We start from the raw sequence: 24653 nt of genomic DNA, 5'->3' as shown, positions 1-24653 counted from the left end.
GTTTTAGGAATATCTCAAAAAATGCATTTTGAAAATTTCTTTGAGTTCCATAAACAAGTTCCAGTACTGAATGAGTGAATAGATGCTTAAGTCCCTAATTTGGGTAGATAATGTTGCAATATATATATATATATATATATATATACACACATATATTTTATTTTGTGGCACAGTTACTACTATGCAGTTCATTCTATAAGGACTTATCTGTCCATTCATCCATTTTATTTCTCCTCTTTCCTTATGTCCTTACAAATCTAAGAAAATCAGTCCTCTGTGCCCTCAAGACCTTTTCTACACATATGCCTATATGCTGCCATTGAATTGAACCAATTGATATATTTTGACAAAGTTAGATCCATGGTGCTATTATCTATATATGCACACATTCTTGCAGTTTTCTTTTTAATTAATCTAACAGCCATAACATACATTGTTATGTGGCAAATCTTGATTGAAAGGAAATAGTTGAATGCACTAAATGGAGGGTTGTGTTTTGGTTCAGAATTTCTCTTTTTACAGAAGGTTTTGAATAATGTAAATGGAATTTGAAATCACATATATGGTGCTAAACAAGCTCACACTCAGCAACACAAAGATATATAGTTCTTGAATTCATAATGTCACGAGAATATTCACTTATGATTTAAGAGTATATTACATCTCTATTAACTCCTTTTTATTCTCCCGGTAGGAGATTTTTAAGTACCTGATAAAATGAATAATTCTAAACAAATGACTTAAAAATTCAAGCTTTACATATTAAAAAAAGTATTCTTCTGGAGTAAAAAAAAAATGTTTTCTAAACCCTAAAAGAAACTTATATTGTTTTTGTGTATTTAAAACATTTTAGCCTGAGTATAGCGATTAAAGGTTGATCTCTCCTGTCATTTGTTTCTCCCCAAATTTTAACTTCATTACTGGTTTATCATTAACCTTTTTTACAAAAAAGGAAACCATTTTTTATGATTTCCAACTTGCTTGCCATTTACCAGTTTCTTATAAATCTCTGACTTTAGAAATCGAGGAAAAGAATCCTTGGCCATAAGACTATAGATTAACTTCTGAGCCTCATCAAAACATTTGAGAGTTGGTTCTGCAATATTCTTTGAGATGAGGTCCCTGGTACTGAAGTCAATGTTGATCTGTGGAAATAAGTTTGCATATAATTACATTAGTTTAATCAAGGAATACGTGGTTTATACAGATGGTAGATACACATATTATATAATTTCTTTTCTAAACACAAAGTTAATCTGATGCAAAACAGCAGAAAGGTCATACATTTATTTTTTGTAGTGTAGAACACATGTTTGGTTTAATTATATTTCCTAGGTTGAGAGGGTTGGCATTGACAGAGAACACAGATAAAGCCTTATTTTGAGATTATAAACAAAAATGGGACGGTAAAAAAATCAAACAAGATATTTCATGTTTTTAAATTTCTTTTCCCGCAAATCCTTTTCCCTTAGTACTTTGACCCTAATACTTACAATGTACTCTCCATAGACAGAACAATAAACAGAACTTACTAGATTGGCTTCTACCAACCCATCCTCATTTTCATACTTCCCCTTGTTGTTTTCCCACACATCATTGCTTTTCATTCTGATTTGTGTTTCTTTTTGTTTGCCAAAATAAAGCAAATAATATCCCCCTCTTCACTGACTCCCATGCCTTCCACAGAATAGCTCTATATGTGTATGTGTGTGTGTGTGTGTGTATCCCTGTCCCCATACCATTACTATACATGAGTATTCCCAGCAAGATCTAATAGAGATCTACTATAGTAGACACACCATTCATCTGAAAATTTGTAAAATGCCCCAAACCTTCTTGTCAAGATACTTGTCCAACTCTACACAAATTCCAGGGTATATTCTGTGAAGCAGAAAATTTCATATCCAAGTTTTCTAATTTAAATGGAAAATATTCATGAAGTGCAAAAGAGATTTGAATCATAGATTTAAAAACATGAAAGGCAGGTGCTGTATCTGTCTTATTCATCTTTCTATTTTCTAGTCTTTAGCAGAATATCTACCACATAATAAGAAATCAATAAATATTAGTTGAATAGAGTTAAAGTGTTTCTTGGCAAAATGGAAGAGATTACAAAAATGCCATAATTTGGGGGTCTGGTAAAAGAAAGACTATAAATGATAATTTTTGCTTATTAAATGGAGGTTAAAAGAGGAGGACATACCTATAATCAAACCTTTCCTCAGCTACTTACTTGCTATTCATATGAATGAAGTAAGTTCTATCATTTCTTTTAATGTTCGATTTCCATGGTATAAAAGGGAATAGGAATAACATCTATCTTAAACTGTTTCAAGGACTAAATGAGATAAGTAATATCAAAATATTTTAATACTGTTGTTCCAGGAAGAAAAAAAGAAGAAAAACTTTTAATTTGAAAAGAATCATGAAAAGTCCACTATTTGTTCACAGATGTTCTTTGTTGAGAGACTTCAGCTACTCAGTGATCCCACATCTGCACTTTTATTTCTCTGATCATCCTTTTCCATCATCCATCAAAGTCTCAGGTTCAATGCTGCAACTTCCTGAAGACCTCAAAACCTGGAATCAATTTCTTCTTCGTTATACAGGAAGATGGTACAGGACAGTGGAAAGACTTTGGGATAATTTTCTCATCTGTGTTCTAACACTTAGGACCTTGGTGACCAGAGGGAGTTATTTTAATATTTCTGAGCTCTACTTCCTCATGTTTAAGCTAGATAGTTCTTAACTGACTTGTTACAAGGAATAAAACGAAATGGTCCATATATTCACTGATTTCACAAATATTTATGAGTATCTATTATGTAAAAATGCTTTCTATACTTGGGAAAAGATAACCAACAACTAAATAAATAGCATTATTTTAGATTTAAACTTGAATGATGAGAAGAAGCGAGTCTTCTAAGGATCTGGGGCAAAACATTTCTGGCAGAAAAAAAAAAAACAATGAAAGCAAAGTCCCTGATGCAAGAATTTGTTATGTTCTGAAAAGCTGCTATGCCTGGATGGCTGGAGTATAGAGTATGACAAAGAAAGTTCCTGTAATGAGAGTTGCCTATGAGTCTTGTAGGGCTTACGTGAAGTGTAAAGAGTTTTTATTTTTCTGCTAGAAGCACTAGGAAGACCCTGAAGAGTTCTGAGGAGGGAAGTGGCATGATGCCATGTCATGAGCCTAGTATACCGCCTCCCTCATAGTGGGGATCAGTAAATAGTGGCCGACGTCAAGCTCTTGCAGTGGTTTTTAAACATCTAGGGTATTCTGTTTCATCAATCCTATCTTGTGTTGTGGGGATATGAGGATAAATATTGTCTGTTCCCTCCCTTAGCCATGCTGTTAATTGTTTAATGGCATCATCTGCAATTTGTTTAACTTTGTATCCCCCATAATAGTAAATATAGCAATTCGGCTCACTGAGGCATTCATTCATTGGGTGAGTTTTCACTGACAGCAGGGCTGGTGCGTGCCTGGTACACAGTGCTGGCTTATTATTATTTTCATCAGAACTGAACACTTGCAGTAACTCCCCATTTCCTATTTGAAAACTCCAAAGCCTTGATTTTGGCATTCATGGACTTTACAACATAGTTCTACCTGATACAATTTTTTCTCCTCTAGGTGTGCCCTGTATTCCTACCAAGCTAGACACTTCCTTTCAAATTCCTTTTATTTTCCCACCTACGCACATTTTATTTCATACCATCCTAGTCTAGCTGAAAAGTCACTCCTTTCACCATCTTCTATGTCTGTAAGGCTACATTCAAGTAATATCCACCCTATGTCACTTAGGCTATATTTACATTTTGTGCATCCCTCTCTATGCCTTGAGCCATGTAAGGACTCAATAAATATGTACTGAATAAATAAAGTAAAAAAGAAGTTTCTATATCTGTTAAAACTCATGTTTAAATTTTGAAGAAAACTATTCCACCTCAGCATAATACCAATAATTAATGTTATTTATTAAAATAGGTTAAAATTGTTCTTCTGACTTACCTCTCTTATTTTTCTGACTTGTCTGTTTTCCTACCAAGGAGCTGCCAACATCAGCTATGATAGCTGAGTGATGAGCAGATATACTAATCCCAGGAGATAATTAGTAGTCTTAAGAGACTGTGTCTTGGCAATTCAGCTTAATGTCAGTGACAAAACATCACACCCACATGTTTGTATAAATGTCATTATTTATATATTCCTCCAAGTTCTTCAAGCTCAAAACATAGGAGTCATCTCTGACATTTTTTTTTTCTCTGATCTCTCTCTATTTTTCCCCCTCATTTGCCTTTTCTTTTGTAATTTTGTAATGGTCCTTTTCACTCATATTTCTCCAGTTTAGTCTTTTATAATGGAATTTCTTTCCTAAATTATGAAATTTACCTCTAGTCTGATACCTCTTCTTATAATGCCTTTTCTTTCCCTCCTGAACACGTGAAAGCATAACTACACCAGTTTCACCAAAATATCACTTTCATTGTATGAATATTCAGCTGAAAACCCATTATTTTTAGTAACATAAGCTTTACATATCTTACCTTGGCATTTGAACTTCCTCACACCCAGAGTCCAATGAGCTGTTTCAAAATCTCCTACTTGTCCTTAGCAATATCTATAAAACTGATCTACTTTCTGTTCCTGAAGGAACTTTTGTACCTAAAGCTCTTATTTGTGCTGTTTTCAGCATCTAAGATCCCTTTCACCCCCACGATTTTATTCTGTATAGATTTTCCTTACCTTTTATGATTTAGCTTAAGTTGAATGTCCTCTGGGAAGCCTTCCTTACCCACAGAAGGAAAGTCACTATAATTTCCTTATCATTACACACTATTTTGATTTAAACTTTTTAAGATATTTGATTTCTTGATTAAACAGATTTAGATACAAAGGCTTCTGTTAATGTTAAGTATTCAATCTGATTATCAGAGAAAACAGATTTGTCACTACAAAGAGAATTCAATAGTTCATGATATGGAACTAACTCTTTTTGTATCTGTTGTCTTTTCCCTATTTATTTTGCTAATTCCCTTTTTCTTTGCATGCCTCCCAAAATATGCATTCTTTCATCTATACGAAGTCTTCTCTCCCTAGATGTTTTCCCTGATTACTCTGTTTTCATCCCTGGCAAAATATTTGGACACTGGCATTATCTCTAAAATAATCATAATGATATTTAAATATGATTATTTTAACTGTAAATAATAATTGTTGCTATTTATTAAATATTAGTACCGATATACTAAGTCTTTATATGGCTGTCTTATGTCACGTGCACACAACTATAAGATATACAGTATTATTATCCCCATTTTTCTGAGGGTAAAAACTAATATCTATCTGAAAAAGTAGGCATTTCATTTGTAATCTTTCCTAGAACTTATTTATTTGAAATATTTTATTGAGTGGGTGCTTAGAAGTTGTGTGAAGGATCTGAAGAGGTGATTAAAGTGAAAAGTCCATCAAGAAGACAGATTTTGAAAAGGCAGCTCAAAGGAAATGAGATTTTAAGCAAATCTTTGAAGTACTGTCATGAATAGAGATTAAGAAAGGTAATTGCAGATGGGTGGGTAAGCCAGAAGAAGCCTGGTGGGGTTTGAGAGGAGGAAAGACAAGAACCTGGAGAGGCATGAAGGCGTCAGATTATGTGGGACCTTGAAGTTCTCATTAAAGAATTCTTAGCCTGAGAGCAAGGAGGAGAATTTTAAGTAAAGTGGTGATGTACAAACATGTTTGGAAAACAACAACAACAAAAAAACATGTCACTGGTTGCCCTGTGGTGTGATAGCTGGGTGTGTTTAAAAGGAAGAAAAATGAAAAAAAATATCAGAAGTTCAGGTGGTTGGCGATGGTGAATTCAACTATGTAATTAGTGGGACATGCACGTATTTTGAAGACACCTAGAAGGTAGAATGGGTGGAGCTAGTGATTGAATAGTAAGCTGGGATGAGGGACAAAATCTTTAAGAATGGCTGGATTTTAACAATATTCTGAAGAATGAGGTGACAGAAAGTGTTGATGGATTGGACATGGGGAGTGAGTGGAAGAGAAGAATCAAGGATGACTACCAATTATTTCACCAGAGCAAACAGAAGAACAGAGTTGCTATTACCTAAGATTGGGAGACTCAAGTTGAAGATAGTTTTGAACACAAAATCAGGAGTCAGACTTGAATTTGTTAAGTTTGAGCTGCCCTTTAAACATTTTTTTAATGTTTTTTTTTTTTTTGAGAGGGAGAGAGACAGAACATGAGGTGGGGGGAGGGGCACCGAGCGAGAGGGAGACACAGAATATGAAAAAGACCCCAGGCTCTGAGCTGTCAGCACAGAGCCCGACATATGGCTTGAACTCATGAATCATGGGATCATGACCTGAGCCCAAGTCGGACTCTTAACTGACTGAACCACCCAGGTGCCCCCTTGAGCTGCTCTTTTAAAGAAATAGAACTAGAGTAAATTCCTGGCAGAGTGAATGTAAGCAGAAAGTAAGTCAGAGAAAGACAGATATCGTATGTTTTCACTCATATGTGGAATTTGAGAAACTTAACAGAAGACCATGGAGGAAGGGAATTGGAAAAAAGTAGTTTCAGAGAAAGAGGGAGGCAACCATAAGAGACTTAAATACAGAGAACAAACTGAGTGTCGATGGAGGTGCGGGGAGGGGGGGCAGAAGGAGAAATGGCTGATGGGCATTGAGGTGGGCACTTGTTGGGATGAGCACTGGGTGTGGTATATAAGCAGTGAAACATGGGAATCTACCCCTGAAGCCAAGAGCACACTTTATAAACTGTATGTTAGTTAACTTGACAATAAATTATATTAAAAAAAAGAAAAGAAATGAGGATTGCCTTCCCTCATTATAGTGTATGTTGGGTTATGGGTCTGCACAGCAAAAGCAATTGTTAAAGAGCAGTCAGTAAGGAGGGAAGAGATCAAGTCTTAGAAGTCAATTAAAGATAGTATTTCAATTAAGAGAGAGTGATCAATTTTGTTAAATGCCCCCTGAAAAGTCAATTTGGGTGAGATGTGAGAATTAAGCTATCAAAATTGTCATGTCTTTTCTTCTCAAAATGCCTTGAATTTTCAGTAACTGGGGGAAGAAGTGAAAAATGTTGGGCCTAATATATATATTCTGACATAAATTTCTTTAAAAGAATCACTTCTGGGGCATGTCTGTCAACCATACCCTCAACTTTGCATTCATTTCAACTATGATTTTTGGCTGAGTTCTACCAGAAAATACATGGATGGATTTCTATCTCAAAAAGTAAGACAGAAAAGATGTTGAGCTTAGAGTAGACCAAAAGTGAGATCCATCAGGAAGTGGCCTTCTAAAGATGCACACTTTCCAATTGTATGGTATTGAGGGACTCCTGAATTGCTTGGGAGTTACAGGGCAGCTTAGATTTTGTTGAGCAGTCAAACTAACAGGTCCAGAGCCTGGGCTGAACAGTGTGTCAGTTGAGGAAATAAACAGAGATATATTATTTCCTAATATGATAGTTACTTGCATTGTGTTTGTAAAGATACTCTTTAGTTTCAAGGACTCCGAGAAGTACGATATTTAATATGCTTATTTTTCAAAAGATTATAAATTATCTTAGATATCTGAGACCACTGCACTGTCAATCTCAGAAAACAAGAATTGTGGTTCTTCCAGAATGACAGCTGAGATGTCATCACAACCATTAAGAGACTTTTAAATTCTGTCAGTTTTGAAAAGGCCTTGACACTGGTGACATTGACAGCAATCCATTGCATTAAAATGACTGCCTTCTGAATGATGTTTGTGGTAGTTGTTTAAAAACAATTTTATTCTAAAGATCCAGAATATTTTAGTACCCATGTGATTTTGTTAACTACAAGGCATGCCAGCCAAATTCCTCTTTGCTACACCAGTGGTTTTTAAATTCTTTTGGTTTTCAACAAATTATTTTATCAGGAAGAATACATTTTAAAGTGTACCATTTGGCTTTCCTGTGACCCTAAACTGTGCTTTATATAATTTTACATAATTTGAATGAAAAGTTTTCAATTGTGTTCTCACATTCAAATTAGATAGCCTTGTCCTCATTTAGAATGTATAGTGTAGCAGGAGACTGTCATTATGCAAAGGGTGTGTGCATGCATATGTAAAACACCTTACTAAAATGGAGCAGGCAGCATCTCAGACCTCATTCACAACAGAGCTTAAAAATTACTATTCAAATTAAAGCCGCCTATAATCATGTTTTTGGTTACATAATTCTATTTAATCACCACTAACACCTCTTCTATTACTTCATTTTTGGCATCATTAAAGGCACACGAATATTCTGAAATATATTCTCAAGGGGCTATTAAAGTTGAAAATAGCCAAGTTTGTAACATCTAGAAGGAATTCATCCCTGCACAAGACTTTATCCTTTTGTTCTTATTGGCTTTAGAGACAGAAATAAGTGACACGAATCGGGAGGTAACGCTAACATCTCAAATTGGGCAAAGAAACAAAAGAAATCATAACATATGACATCACACAAATTGCTAAAAATAATGTACTTAATATGTATGGATAATGTATAAAGATTGCTAAAAATAGACGTACATAAGCAAAGCTATCTGGAACAGCTGCAGGGGAGTCAGATTGACTGGCTTCATTCAACAACACAAACATACTAATGCAAGATTAATTTCACTAGCACAGGGATCCATGGAAGTTCAAAAAACACCTGAGTGTTTCTGTTTTCCTTTTTTTTTTTTAAGACAGAGCGAGAGTGAGAGAGCTTTTGCGTGCATGTGTGAGTAGGGGAGGAGCAGAGGGAGAAGGAGAGAGAGAATCTTAAGCAGGCTCCACACCTAGTGCACAGCCATATGTGTGGCTCGATCCCACTAACCGTGAGATCATGACCTGAGCCGAAATCAAGAATTGGATCCTTAACCTACTGAGTCACCCAGGCACTCCTGACTGTTTTCTTTTTGAGTTGAAATGTAGCAACCAGTTTTTCAGAGGCCCAAAATGATACTGCAAATTATTTGGAAGAAATACTCCCACAACTCTTTTTTCTCTTAATGTCATATTTGAATCTAAGCTTCATAGTTTAAGAAGTTATACAAATTAAAGAGAATATGAGAAGAGAAATAAAGCTTTTGTTAGAAAGGAAGATAGACTCTATGTGCCAAGATAATTTTATACTTTTGCCTTTAGCATAAACATCAAGGTTTCTGGGCTATTTTGCAAACATATAAGATAAATAGATCTGAAGAAAGGAATTTGAAACCTAAAAGCATGGGCTGTAGACCTCTCTCCTCGTGGTCTGTTGTATCTTAATGATGCAGGGCTCATTACTTTTTCTCTAGGGCTCAGTTCATTTTCATCCGTACAATGTGGATGATTGTGATACCTCCGTAAGATAGTGACAATGATGATCGGATGAGTCCACGTAGAAGCACTGTGCACACGTTACTCATGGGTTTCTTTAGCTGTGTTTTCCTCCCTTCCTCCTACCCCACCTCCTCCTCAATTTGCTCCTTTTTCTCCTGTCTCTCTCTTTCTTTTTCATAGACCCTTTATTTTCAGAGGCAGAAATTATTGGGCTCCAGGAGGTGAATTACCCCAGTTTGCACTGCGACATACAGTACTAGGCTTCCTTCCCTACTGGACTAGCTTCTAGGCACTGGCTGATCCTTTTCTCCACTGTTCTTCCTTTCCTTTCTTCCCTCCTACTGTGTCTTTTTTCCCTGTATACTCCCATTACTGGTCAAAGCTCATGAATTACTTCTTTTGAGATATATTTTATCACCCCCTGGAATCGGATTTTCCTGATGCATGCTACCACATTACCTGTATTTCCCTACTGCAACTCTCATGAAAGCTTATTGTAATTATTTTTTAACTGGAGTCCTCCCATCAAAATGGTTAGCTTTACCTGTTCAGGGATTCTTTCCTTTTTCTTATCTGCACCAGCATGATTCCTGACATGTATTAGCCACTTAGTGATTAGTGCACCAAAGTTAGGAAATTAGTAAATAAGCTAACTCATTATATCTGGAGATGATTCTAGAGTTGGGGGGGCACTGTTGATAAGCAGCAACTTGTGGGGTAGGACAAAAACATCAACACACTGGGGAAATGGCACTTAAAAATGCAAAGAAAAGTTTTGAATATAAGATGGAGAATACAAAATTGGCAAGACAGTTGTATCCAGAAGTGCTTCTAAATGCCCATTTTCATGGGCTTCTCTCTACCAATAATTCATATATCTGTTTCCTTAGCTCATGACTCCATTTAAAGCTAATCTTAAAATAAAGGCCTTATCTCAATATCTTGTCTCACTACTATTCAATCATTATATCCTTCTAGGTTTAATGCAAAGAGTTTCCTCTGTAACTTTTTTTTTGTTTTTGCACTTAATCATTTGTTGCCTTGCTATTTGTTCCTAGTTCTATAAATTTCATTTTTAAAAACCCAACTAGAGTCAAAGTTTTTTTGAGTCAAACCATAGTTTCAACCTATTTTATTTTCTTGCATTTCCTTATCAAGCTGCCTGCTTCACACAACATATTGCTTTATACTTATGTGTGTGTGTGTGTGAATTCTGTTCTCCAGCCTAGACTGAACTTCTCTTCCATGGAGGTACTTTATCATATATGAGGGTGAATAGTAGGCACAAAATAAGCATTTACTGTTGTGAAATAAAATATGCCAATAAATAACATTATACTGCCTTAAAAATAAAAGCAAAAAAACCAGACACAGATATTTTAAAAAGTGTCCTGCACACTACTCATTAAGATACCTTCTTCTTTATGACTATAGTTACTGCTTTGTCTTATGAATTATGGTGTCTTCACATTTAATAAATACATTTAACAATTAAGTACTTCACACCAATATCCTTTGACTTAAAAAACTGCCAATGTATTTGTTCCTGGATTGAATAATCCAGGATAATATGCAGTTGGATTTTGAATTTATATAATTTTAAACATCCCACTGTTGTATGATTTAGAACATTTTCTAATATCACAGAATGATGACATAAACATTTCTCTCTCTAATCACATATTTTTCCATCCTGACCAATTTTCTTTTCAATATAAAGGAATGATATAAATATAATATATATAAGTGATATAGATATAACATGAATATTTAAAATATGTCAGTGTCTTAGCTAATACAAAAATATTATTTGAATTTTTTTGAAGATTTCCATTCTTTTGAGACGAAGTATTATTTTCTTAAAATTTCCAAATATTATGAAATATTATGAAATTCTTTCCAAATTAAAGGAAGAATGAACAAGTTTAAGAACTTTTCTGTTACCACCTAAAGGTACGTAATGTGTGTTAAGTAGAAAATATTGCTTGAAAATATTTTAACGTTATTAAAAATAATTTAAAAATATTGCTTGTCTAATAATTTTCTCATTTTCAAATCGCTTACTTAAAACACTTGGGTCATACTTTTTTTTTTTCTCAGTATTTTCTTCTAAAATTCTTTAGGTATAGTCCATTCAATGAGTAGCACTTTTTATTTGAAACTAGTGATTTGCTAACATGTTTGTATAATGGTTTTTTTCAGGTTGAAACTATAGCCCATAAGGCTATAATGTGACTTGTTTTTTTTTAAAAAAAGAAAGGGATTACAATTTCTTAAAAGCTGTTCTGCATAGGGGCGCCTGGGTGGCTCAGTTGGTTGGGCATCCGACTTCAGCTCAGGTTATGATCTCACGGTCCGTGAGTTTGAACCCCACGTTGGGCTCTGTGCTGACAGCTCAGAGCCTGGAGCCAGCTTCCGATGCTGTGTCTCCCTCTCTCTGGCCCTCCTCCGCTCACACTCTGTCTCACTCTCTCTCTCTCAAAAATAAATAAACATTAAAAAAAAAAAAGCTGTTCTGCATAATGTAAACCATTGACATGTGGTCTCATTCATCATTCTCATGTGTGTTCTGTGGTTGTTACATGCTTGTTTTATAAATGCTTTCTTAGATGAGGAAACTGAGGCTCAGAGAGATAAAGCAGCTTACCACAAAATTACAGGATTTGAATTAGATCTAGGTATCTCTAAATTTCCAATTTTCCATTACATCACACTAACTCTCTATTAGTGTAGAAACCACAGGAACTGTAACACTGTAAGTGAGAGGGCATATAGGCCAGTTACAATTATTATCACTTCTCTTAGAGACCTAGAAGTTCATTTTTTTTTGTTGTTTTGTTCAATGTGCTGTCTTTGCCTGGGAAACTGAGAACCATTAGTAATGTCAATTTATAGACAGGGATTGTTTATTGTAAATTTAGTATAATCTAATTGTAAATTGTCTAAGTGCATAAATTAAAAATTGTTAAGTTATGATAGCAACTTTATAGATGAGGAAATAAAGACACAAGAAGTGGAAAAGAAAATAAACAGGAATTAATAGACATTCGGGTAAGATGACTTTGCCATTGTCCTTTACTTTAGGGTTTGCTACCAAGGAAATTGGTTATAATTTTGATTCTTTGTAAGAGTCACTTATACAACTACAACTGTATAACAAAATGGAGAATATTTTCATATAAATCTCATTCTTAAGTAACTGTTTTTACTTATGAAAATCATGTCTTCCAGCTTCCATATCAAATATATCACCTCATCTTGTTAAGTCTGCCTACTAGATAAATCTAGAATACTTCCCATCTTTTCTTTATCTTTACTGCTGCCTATCCAACTTCACCCCCCACTTCTCATTAGCAATATCCAGATGGTTGCAGTTTCTAGAAAACACCGGGAAGCTTTGTACCTCCATGTTGTATCACCATGTCCTCAGTCTGAAATATTCTTTCTTCAAATGCTGACTTGATATTACTGTTTTCATGACATACATTTTTCATGTGTGAATTACCCTGAAAAAACATCCCTTAACTCTCCAGATTTGATCACTTTTCCAGTGTGCTAAAATGAATTTTAAATGTGGTTTTATTATTATATTGCTTTTTGTATATTTGGCTGGTTTTATTACAAGTCACTATCTTCTGTTTCATCACTTCACTGTGTGGACAGGTATTCAAAAAATAGATTTAATGACTCAACATGCTCACAGTTGTAATAAAATTAAACTAAAGCTGATGGACTACAGGGAAATATCTTGAAGACTGTGATTGGTATATAATATAAGAGGCAAATGTCCTTTAGTAATTTGGGAATTGAAATTTAATAATTTGTTGAACTAGAAACAACTAGTGGCAAATAATAGGAAAGATAATGACTATTTCAAATATATATATATATATTTCTTTGTTTTCAGTGAATTTTGTCATATTCAATAAAAACATTTTTAGACACTTCAAGGAGAAAACATAATCTACTACTTGAAAAGCAGTCATAAATTTAGTTATATTTATTTAGCCAATTTAATTAGATGGACAAATTATAAAAAGCTGTAAAATTCTTATATCCTAAAATAATGACTGTGCTGTTTGTTTAAATTATTACTGTGTAAATTTATTTTAGAAGACAAGACTAGGAAAACAAAACTGTTTTGTCAAAATTGATAATTTATTATATATTGTAAGATTGAATGAAAAGGTAGCATTTCTTATTAGAAGACTTTTCATGCAAATGTTTGAGAATGTTATTCTAAAACAATCACTGTTAATTAGATGACTTCATAAAGAAGAAAAAAATCTGGCTTTCAAATCAATATCACAATAAATAGGATATCTTTAGAGCTGATTTCAAAGCCTTTTAGGGAATGACACATTAATCAACTTGACAAATCTCATACACTATATTTTCAATTTTCCAGAATTATTTATTGATTCTTAGATGGTGACTGGGAAATGAATGTTAAAATAGCTCCACAGCAGTTAAAAATCCACCCCCTGCCTTCACCACCCCATGAATTCAAGGCTGTGCTTTAGTGGCTCATATATATGCCTGTAAAGTTATACTAGCCAATGTATGCTGCAGTAATTAATGTCCAATTAAAACTTGAACTACTGCTACAGCAACTTTATGTCCTGGACTTTCCAAAAGTGTTTTCATTTCACCTATTCTGTTCTTTGTCCCCATAAGTACAATAACCCTTCTCACACCATGAATCCCAATTTTGGATCAGAAAATATGATAACTGTCCCTTTGGAGGAAACTGATATTTTACCTCTATTAGAAAAATGACTTGTACCAAAAGTTTCTATTTGGTACTAGTAATGCAGTGTAGCTTTCTGTTTGCTATTTATGCATTAAAACTCTTTGCTTACAGGATATCATCAGTGGGGAACGGAAGTGGTTTTAAATTATAAATTGCTTAAACTTTAAAGCGAAATGTTAAAGGGGTATGTGAAGATGATCACAGTTTTGGTTCTGAGAATGAAATCAAATATAAATGAGATGTTACACACATTGAACACTTTTTGGGGAGCTATTATCAGTCTTTCCAGGTTTCTTTCTAAGGCGTTTTCTACTTTCCTGACCTTAAAGCAGCGCAGGTGGGTCCTGATCACATAAAACAATGCCTCACACCTTTGGCTCATTTTTGCCATTAAAGAAATAAAGGTAAGCAAATCCTTCTTTTGAAAAATAAGACATTACATGCCATAATGTGGACATCCAAACTACTAAAAGTGAAGAATTCATAATGTTGGTTAGTAGCTGTATTCCCCCCACATATTATTCTTAATTTGTTAAATAAATTATTCTACTCTAGAATTCTATTCCATGTTGACTACCATGATTTACAACAGGAAAAACCAAAGTGAGCTTGAAATGCAACAACACATTTAAATAGCATTTCTGTAGGGTTAACTTTAGAGCAATTTAACTTAAGACAATAAATACTATTTTTCAAGAGTATGAATGTCGTGCTAAAGAAACAAAACTTCTGGTCAAAGTTTTGGTCAAAGAAACAAAACCTGGCACATAACAGGTGGTGAAAAATATTTGCTGAATCAGTAAAAGATAGGATCATCTTAAGACACTTCTATTGGAGTTTACAGACATTTTCTATTTGAATACATAGCGACAATTTGATTTCCCTTTAGATGGATTTAGTGTCTTATAATTGGGAGCAGATTTGCTAGGAGATGAATATTCACTATTCTAGAATATTCTACTCACCTCTTTAGGGGCATCAGCTTCAATGAATTCAGAATAAATCATCTTGGCTTTAGAAGCCATCTTTTCTGCACTTTCTGTTTTTTTGAAGTCTTCACAGGCAAGCCAGAACTCAACATTTTCTTCACTAAACTCTGATTTTAGAAATGTTCGAAAAGCATCTAGACCAGCTGTAAAATGTAAAAGAGAAAAATTTAAGAAACATTCAGTGCAGTAATCATAACCAATATGAATACGTTGTATGATATGAGCATTTACTTAGTATTCAGTGGCAAATATTTATCATCCTTCTATATATACTTATGTTTTTGTCTTTAAGTGTAGAAACCTTATTTTTGATCAGTAATCATAAACATAAAATAGTCTTGTCTCTATGTATCCAATTAGCTCCACTAACAAAGAAAACCTGTACTTTTCTTTCTAGATCTATAACGTCTAGGAGTTGCGTTTAGGGGAAAGTCTTTTTTTTTTTTTTTAATGTTTATTTATTTTTGAGAGAGAGAGAGAGAGCAGGGGAGGACAGAGAGAGAGGGAGACACAGAATCCAAAGCAGGCTCCAGGCTCCGAGCTGTCAGCACAGAACCCAACACGGGGCTTGACTCACAAACCATGAGATCATAACCTGAACCAAAGTTGGACGCTCAACTGACAGAGCCACCCAGGCACCCATAGGGTAAAGTCTTGATAGTAGCTACTTTATGGGAAACTGCATAGGCTTTAGCTTTCAACGTTTATTTATTTATTTTTTTTTTGGGGACAGAGAGAGACAGAGCATGAACGGGGGAGGGGCAGAGAGAGAGGGAGACACAGAATCGGAAACAGGCTCCAGGCTCCGAGCCATCAGCCCAGAGCCCGACGCGGGCCTCGAACTCACGGACCGTGAGATCGTGACCTGGCTGAAGTCGGACGCTTAACCGACTGCGCCACCTAGGCGCCCCTAGGCTTTAGCTTTCTACACCCAATGCACTAAGCCCAAATCAAGCTAATGATGTTAAAAGCAATTCCAAGTAAGAATATCTTTGTTACCTTGAGTTGGTGAGGAAGCACAATTTGATGCTAAGGGATTAGATTGTGTGGGTTTGGGCTCAAAGCAAAGAAGGAAGAACTGGCATTTATTAATTTTGGACGAATATATTGGCCAATTCTAATCTCTAACCCAGGAAAATAATGGGCAAAATACTTGGAGTGAATGCTTTTCCTCTTGATGTGGCGATAGGCAATTATAAGTCAATGAGGCAAATAAATGGGCTTTTCCCCAATGTTACCTTAAACAAAACACTGATGTCCCTCCAATCTCCGTCATGGCACCTACTGTAACCTAGCCTGTTCATGGTGTTTTTCTCCTGCTCCCATGTATTCTCCTGAGCATGGATTTGTTCAGAAACTTTAGACCAGGGACTGCAAATAGGCCCACATACTTGCAGGCTGTTTACTTTGCCTCGATTAGTATATGCTATTTTCTTTGAATTTAATAACAACAGCTAGTGCTTGCAACCTATGATTCCCATATGTCTTATCTCTCCCCATTATTTTACTTTCAGTCAAATTTACACATGTGTTATTCTTTGCTCTCATAGATATTTGAGTTTATGACCACCTGTTTAGACTGTTCTTTTCTTTATTATTTCATCAAAATGTGCCCTGAAATATTCTTCTTCGGCATATATAGAGCTCATTCAAGAAGGTAATTCTTGCTAAATTGTTTAGGGATGAGTATGGTTAGGAGTGTGCTTCTAGTTAGCAGGTAAGAAAAGTCATTATCAGATTCCTGCAGTTGATGAACTAAGCCAGTACCTTGAGTTCACATTATGCGGTTTCATAGATTGTACACTTCTGAGGTTGGTATTTGTTTATAAATGAGACTATGGATCTCTCTGAGGAGGAAAATATACATCAGTGCTTTTGTCTCTGGGAGGGATCTTGCCTCTGGGAGGGTACGTTGGTGGCTTTCTCTTCCATCTGCCACGAGGGTCCCCTAGCATGTCCTCAAAGCAGCTCTTCCCTGACTGTGTGCTTAGAGACCTGATCCTTCAAGTTCCAAAGCTGGGACTAATAAGCTTGTGGAGAATCAGGGGAAAGGGAAAATTAACTAGTGAAAAAGAAAATGTTAGAGATAGTTTATGAAACAGAAGCCAAAGTCAGTTGTTTGTAGGTTGCTGCAGGTACGAAGCAAAATGGTTTAATGAAAGAAAATGGGAAAGACTTCAAGGGAGCAAGATTAAAATGTCTAAAAACACTGGATTAAAAATAGATATAACCATTTTTTTTTATTATTCGAAATAGCATTGAAATAACAAGTCATGGCAAAAGGTTATCAGGTACCAATTAAAATTCTCAGTAGAAATATTGGAGAGTGTGGATGTCGTTAATATGTGATCACTATAAAAAATTCAATTAACTGCACATTTATTGCATTTAAAAATACATCCAAGAAGCTTCTGTGACACAAATTTAGGTTATAAAAATCCTCTTAGTAACACTCAATTAAAATTTCCATGAGTTTTGTCCAAACGATGAATTTGAGGGGTCAAAACAGAATTGATGCTAAAATCTATTTTATATAGAGAATGAAGTATACTTTAAGGATACGGAAAGAATGTAGATTCCTGTCTGGCAATATTTTATATGTGTGTCATTAAGGTATATGAGGCTTCCTTCCAGTGAGGATTATCTAAATGCATCTTAGAGAGATGGGAAGTTAGAGATCAAGAAACTTACTATTTTCTCACATCCTACCATTTTAACGAAGGACCACTCTGAGAGCAATTATCGGCTTCTCTCCCCCTGCCATCACTAGGTTTAGGGCACAATGGAACAGAATAAACAGCTAAAACGAGTTAGCTATCCTTGTCTTGAACACACTATTTTACTGAACTCTGCTTCTATTCTATATATACAATATGAATGATCAAAAAATGTCATGTGACTTTGGAATAATATGCTACATATGATTAAAATGATATCATCTGAGAGCACTCTCTACAAATTGGAATGGCTACTGGTTAGACAAATGGAATAAACAATAGGTGTTGAAACCTATCTGAGAGCCTATGTGTGGTACCTGTAAGACATATCCCCAAGATGACAAAATAACTAGATAATTTGGTGAAATCATTTAGCTGTTTAAAGCGTTAAGAAGCATTTTCTTTTTGTAAGCTGTTTTTGGTATTATAAAAAGCAAAAACCAACAGCTACTCAAAATGAATCTGTGTGTCTTCTACTCTATGTGGGCACGAAATAAAAAAGATCAGGAGATATGTTGAGGAAAGCATTTGCCTTCAGCTCAACATCTTCTATGCCTCTGTTCTGTGGTGTTGGCCCCTGGATCTCCCCTTCTCTGGAGCCAGCCGGATCACCACCTGCAGAGATACTTTCTTAAGGCTTTTTGTAAACCTGATCTGTCCCACTGGTTATACACTTAAGTAGAAAAGAAACACGCCATTCAAAACTTATAAAAATGCAATTCCATATCTTTGATGTCTTTGGTATAGGTTCTTAATTGGATTCTAGGAGCAACGTGGATTCTTTTATGTCTATGCTTTAGGAATTAGTTATTTAAGAATCATAAAATCAGAATAATTTTGTTTAATCCAATCCAATTTTATATATGAATAAGCAACTATGAAAAATTCACCCAACTTTATTATGTTTTAAACTTTTCTAGCGACGGCTGGGTGGCTCAGTTGGTTAAGCATCTGACTGTGGCTCAGGTCATGATCTCACAATTGGTGAGTTCGAGTCCACTGTCGGGGCTCTGCTGACAGCTCAGAGCCTGGATCCTGCTTCAGATTCTGTCTCCCTCTGTTTCTGCCCTTCCCCCATTCATGGTCTGTCTCTCTCTGTCTCTCAAAAACGAATAAACGTTAAAAAAAAACTTTTCTAATATTCTGATATTTACTTAACAAATTTAAAGTGGAAATTCCATTTGATTAGTACCAACGATACTAAATTTTAAATATTTTAAAATATATGTCTCTGTAGTGCCATTTCTTTTTCCTGTATGCAATAGAACTGCTGCAAAGCAAAATTATCTATAACAGAAACAGAAGTTCCAAATGATTACTTTGAATCAAATTCTAGGGTATTTTATTTATAATTGGCCCAAATTGCCTTATTGAGCCGTATTAAATATAAATATAAACATCCACACAGGTACATATTAATACATTTAAATATGTTTTTGTTTTCACTAGAAATTAGAATATCAGTTGAGGGGCGCCTGGGTGGCGCAGTCGGTTAAGCGTCCAACTTCAGCCAGGTCACGATCTCGCGGCCCGTGAGTTCGAGCCCCGCATCGGGCTCTGGGCTGATGGCTCGGAGCCTGGAGCCTGTTTCCGATTCTGTGTCTCCCTCTCTCTCTGCCCCTCCCCCGTTCATGCTCTGTCTCTCTCTGTCCCAAAAATAAAATAAACGTTGAAAAAAAAAATTAAAAAAAAAATTAAAAAAAAAAAAAAAGAATATCAGTTGAAATAAATACTTTAAAAAGTTTTTTTAGCTTCCAAGACATGAAAAAACAAGTCATTTATTTCAATTTTCAACTTTTCAATAGTTTGTGAATTTTTTTCAACTTGTAGCAAGAACAGTCATTATACATACATCAAATGATAATGAGTACAAAAAAATGACAAATTTCTCACTTCCTATTTGGGATTTTCTTTTTGTGTTAATGTTTTGAGTTTCTATAATCTTGTCTTATTTTAAGTCCAACCTAATTCCATTTAGGTTTGAGACCTAAATTTGTGAGACTGTTGGAAATCTTATACTTCAAATATTGATCAAACTCATATTTTATGATGACTACAACGTTCAGAATTTAATGATTTACTTTTAATCGTTATATTTTTAAACTTAGTTGGATCTTACCTTGATTGGTTAAAAGTGTGTCCATATTTTCAGACCACGCCATTGTTTCTGTTGTTGGTGACCTGTAGAAACAACATCTACCCTTGACAATAGCATTGTGATCTTTTTCTTCTATAACCTACAGTAATATTTGAGATATGTGTATTTGTTGAGTTATGTAATTTAAAAGCACCATTAATCAAACTGAAAAAGGTAAGCAAAAATTATTTAATGTTTTTCATAGTGAACAGCAATAGCAACATAAAGTGGTATATAATTTGATATCAGCAAATTACTTATTAATGCCTAAATGTTATTAATGCTTAAATGTTATTAATATTTGTAAATTCTTATATTCTAATAAAGGTGCAAAGGAGATATTGCTCATGGTTCTATGAAGTATATTGAGTTTTTCTCAACTATAAATATATTAATTGTTAATTTACATGGTATTACTCTAGTCTATTTCTGAAAAGTTTTCATGATGGCAGTAGTGATGAGTGAACTATTTTCTGAGTTTTCACAATATATAAAATTATCCATGTCATAATTGTGTATATCAAAAAAGTAAAAGAAAATTTCAGTTAAGAATTTCTAACACGTGATGATCTTGAAAGTATTTATTTATAGTATTTTGAGAAGATTTTACCCCACTCTGAGACAGACCTTATTTCTCCTAAGACTGGTATGCTTCCCATTCTGGGATGATTTATTTAAATCTAGGTATCTGTCAGGACAGAGTAATATCTTTTCCAAGGAAGTCAAAAAATTTATAGACTTAAGTCTTCTGAAGAAGGTATACTTTTGGGGATATGATGTAGAAATAGTAAATCAGGTTTAAGATATAAATTTTCTGAGATGCAAATATATCATGCATTATTCCCCTTAATAAACTAAGATCCTGATGAGATAAGCTCCCAACCATAGAAAGCATCTGCTACCCAGAAAAAAAACTTAGATCATGTAGCTGTGATGTGCAAATGACCTACTTATGGAAATGCATGGGCTAATTTTTGAAAGTTTTTATTAAAACAATTGATAATAAAATAGAGTCTCATATCTAGTAATTCTTATAAATTTTACATTTGCATGTTAAGGTGACTAATCTTGAATACGCTTTGTGAAGTGATCTTTATGCTTTTATATCTATTACTTCCTATAATTTGCTGCCATTTTTATTATTTGTGTTGGGATTGAGTGTGCTTTCTTCTGTGGTTGCAGATGTGGTTCTATTTTCAGATAATAATGGCTGTCCTCATTAGAGGGTGCATAGAGAGGGCTCTGTGACTGGGAATTCATTTTACTATCTTCCATTACTTACATTTCCTGTCTGAGATTTCTTTGCTGGTGGTAGACAGATGATTTTTCTTTCTCCTTTGATTTATTAAATCTTAGGGACACAAGATTTTCTGTGAAACCATTTTGAAATTGTGGGTTTTCATTTAAATGGACACTTAAAAAATTTAGTTGTTCAATTTCTATTTTTCGTTAATGGAGAATGGGACTGAAACTTAGATTTAAATCTACATTGAAGAGCTTTTGTGCACTATAAAACCTGTTACTCTAACAAGCTTATGTGATAATTCATATGACTCAAATATTAGATCTTGTAAGAATTCTACCAAATAGTGCTAAAATCATCACATGGTCTTCTAATGTGCACATGTCTAAAAATATCTCTATTTGAAGACTGATATTTAGTGGTTAACAGATTATTTTTAAAAAGCCTACTTTCCATGAGTGGAATACACGTAAGCGAACAGGGCAGTGAGGAGTTTTGAGACAAAGCCTGGCTGCACAGTACACCCACTTTGAATGAGGAACAGCCAGCAAAAAAAAAAAAAAAAAAAAAAAAAGCACACACATACACACACACACAAAAACAAACAAACAAACAAACAAAAACCACTGAGAAACAATCTAGGCAAAAAGCATTCAGGGATGAAAATACACTTCCCCCATTGTGTAGGTTCTCTGATGAAATATTGTTATTTTCCACTACCAAGAACAGTATGTCTGGTCAAAAAAATGTTTGTTGAACATAGAAACAAATAATAAAGGAATGACCAAACCCCAAATAGTGGCGGGTATTAAAACCTTCAGTGGAGGCAGCGCAATGGCTTTCAAGATGCTGGTAGATGACAGTGATAAGATGATTATTGAAAGTTATAGTTGAATGGCATTAGCATCAGAGCGTGTAATGGTGGAAGGAAGAGGAGACATGATGTGAAAGCATCATTGGGAAGCGACAGACTACAGACCTCACTCCCATCCCTAAGAGATGTGAAATTGGAGAAAATGGACAAAATCCATTCTGAAGTCATCAAGGCAAGTCATGTCACTTAGGGAGAGCCAGATTTTGCATACACTGAAAGCAAAAGGAATATTCAGTGAGGACCTTATCAGAAGTAAAGGAGTCTTAGGAATGGAAGTATTGAAGTAAATGGTAGCTATTCTAGTTATCTTCATTAGTGTAGGAAAACAGTAAAAACAAAGGAAGAAAACAAAGTCTGAAAATGGTGTGATACCAAGGACAAGAGAAAAAATGTAATGTTTTGAGTTAAAGAGATGTACTAGAATATAATTTTCTACAGATAAAGAATATTATAGGTAACAGAATTAGAGATACTGGGATATTCTAGTATTATTTATGGTCCACCAAATGCTGCATTATTATAGAAGGTAAATTTGCCTTTCAGCTCTCTGAAAGGATACCTCTGCAGGTGTGTGATAATTCCTGGAATGCTCTCAGCTAACAATTTTCTAACCTATTTCAAGTTTGACTTGAAAGGTTCAATTTTGACTACCTGATATGATGGGAGGGTTGGTGGTAACACAGTATTTACTTTTCAGAAGCTAGGTAAAATGCAACTATTTAAAGAAATAATGTTCTTAATTTTCTGTTTAAAATTTTAACTTCTGGGTTGATTGTATATTTATAATTCTGTGGAAGAGTAAGTTATTGTTATATATGAATAAGCTGAAAGACAATATTTTTAGTAGCATCAAAATGTACAACAATGTATTGAATGTTTGCAATCTATACCACATGGTGTTCAGCATGTCATATACTTTACCTTATTTAATCTTATAAATGACAATGTGTTTTAATCCTATGTTACAAATGAATAAAGAGCCTCACAGATGCTAATGACTGGCGCAATACCTTGCATGTACTAATAGGCAGTTAGAATTCAAGCACAGGTATATCTCCTTATGACCCAAACTCTTTTTACACTTCTTCCTTGAATGAATAGGTCAATATGCATATGCGTGTACTTTGTTCATGTTTTGGAACATTTATAATAAATAATTTGAAATTGTATTTTCTCTGATAGAGTTTATTGCATTTCACACAAATATTTCCTCTAAATAATAGCTGAATTGCAGTAATTGAGGACTCAATAGGAACTTTTCAGAAGACAGATTCTTAAATGTCACACGTTATCAAATGAAAATAGGACATTTCTCATGTTAGACTTGAGAATTATGTTTTATGTTTTAAAAAATGCAACTATATAAATGTTAAGAAAGAAACTAGCGAATTCAAATTGGTGAAAAAAAGAAGGTGGCTAATTTAAAAATGTACTAACTTGGTTAAATTTTACTTGACACGTGTTACCTTGAAAAAACGGACAATGTGCCTCTCTGCTATTTCTCTCTCTTTTTAAATTTTGTTTTGATTTTAGTTTTAACTCGAACAGAGCTTTTGTCTGACTGAGTGTGTGCATTTCCTGAATAACTGTGATGCATAATCAGAGCAACTTTTTGTATGTGTATGATTTGCCATGAAAATTCACCATGTATCTGGAGCCAAAATTGCACTTAGTGTTTCATGGGGTTTTGGCTGATTTCCTTTCTGTTTCCTTCATTAAGCGAACACCATCAAGGCCAGCAGTCCCCATATTATGTGTCCGGAGAAGAGCCAGGCCAGATGGGAACTGCGTGAAAGCTACCAGTTATCTTGCTAATTGTGCCAGCTAGAACCAGTTGTATTGCATTAAAAAATGTGGAATCCAACAACTTAGCTGTTCACACTCAATTAGCAGTGTGCTGGAGAATGGGAAATTCAAGCAAGGGGTCCATGTGCTCCAGGAAGTGACAGCTGCTTCCTTACCCAGCACTTAATATCTGTTTTCAAATTTCTCAATAAATATTGCAATAATGAATAATTTTTGCAAGGATCAGACATATCTACGTCTCGAACTCTTAACATTTCATTATTTTGAAAAGCTTCACATAAAGAAAGCTCACCGGTTTTTCTCCCTTTATAACCTTGCTTTATATTAGCAAATATAAAGAACTGCAAAAGCAAGTCATGAGCTGTTGACATATTTTAGAAAAGAAGAAGAAATCAATAGAGAAAGGGGAAGAAAATAAATCAGTAAGAAAGACAACAATTAGCATATTTATCAGAAATGAAGGAAACAAAACATCGAGACTAATGAAGGCTCAAGTGTTTCATTTGTACCTCTTCTGAGATAAAAATAGCTTTAAAAGGCAACTCACTTCACTGGCATTTTTCGTTCCACTGTCTGACTGTCACAGATGATGTCGAATTTCTCTTTCTGACTGATCTTCAAGCTGAAGGTAATGTGACAGCAGGAACATTACAATTAGTATGCAAATACCTATCCCCTGGGTTACAAATTGGCATTCTTTAAATCATGCTATGCTCAGCTCTTTTCATTTTGTTGTTAACTTTTCACTGGTCAAAACACTTAAA

The 24653-nt window shown here is 34.6% G+C and overlaps 1 protein-coding gene across 1 annotated transcript; it reads right to left on the bottom strand.

Annotated features, from left to right (window-relative positions):
* Positions 1-941: 941 nt before the first annotated feature.
* Positions 942-24447, bottom strand: RGS21 (regulator of G protein signaling 21). Its single transcript, XM_045456124.1, has 4 exons — positions 24437-24447; positions 19949-20025; positions 15089-15255; positions 942-1145 (listed from the first exon to the last, which is right to left on the bottom strand). Exons 1-4 carry the CDS (start codon positions 24445-24447, stop codon positions 942-944), a joined length of 459 nt encoding a protein of 152 aa, XP_045312080.1.
* Positions 24448-24653: the final 206 nt, after the last annotated feature.

Source organism: Leopardus geoffroyi, chromosome C3, assembly GCF_018350155.1.
Source record: "Leopardus geoffroyi isolate Oge1 chromosome C3, O.geoffroyi_Oge1_pat1.0, whole genome shotgun sequence".
NCBI lineage: Eukaryota > Metazoa > Chordata > Mammalia > Carnivora > Felidae > Leopardus > Leopardus geoffroyi.
The sequence above is the reverse complement of the archived record's forward strand: the minus strand, read 5'-3'. Positions and strand labels throughout refer to the sequence as shown.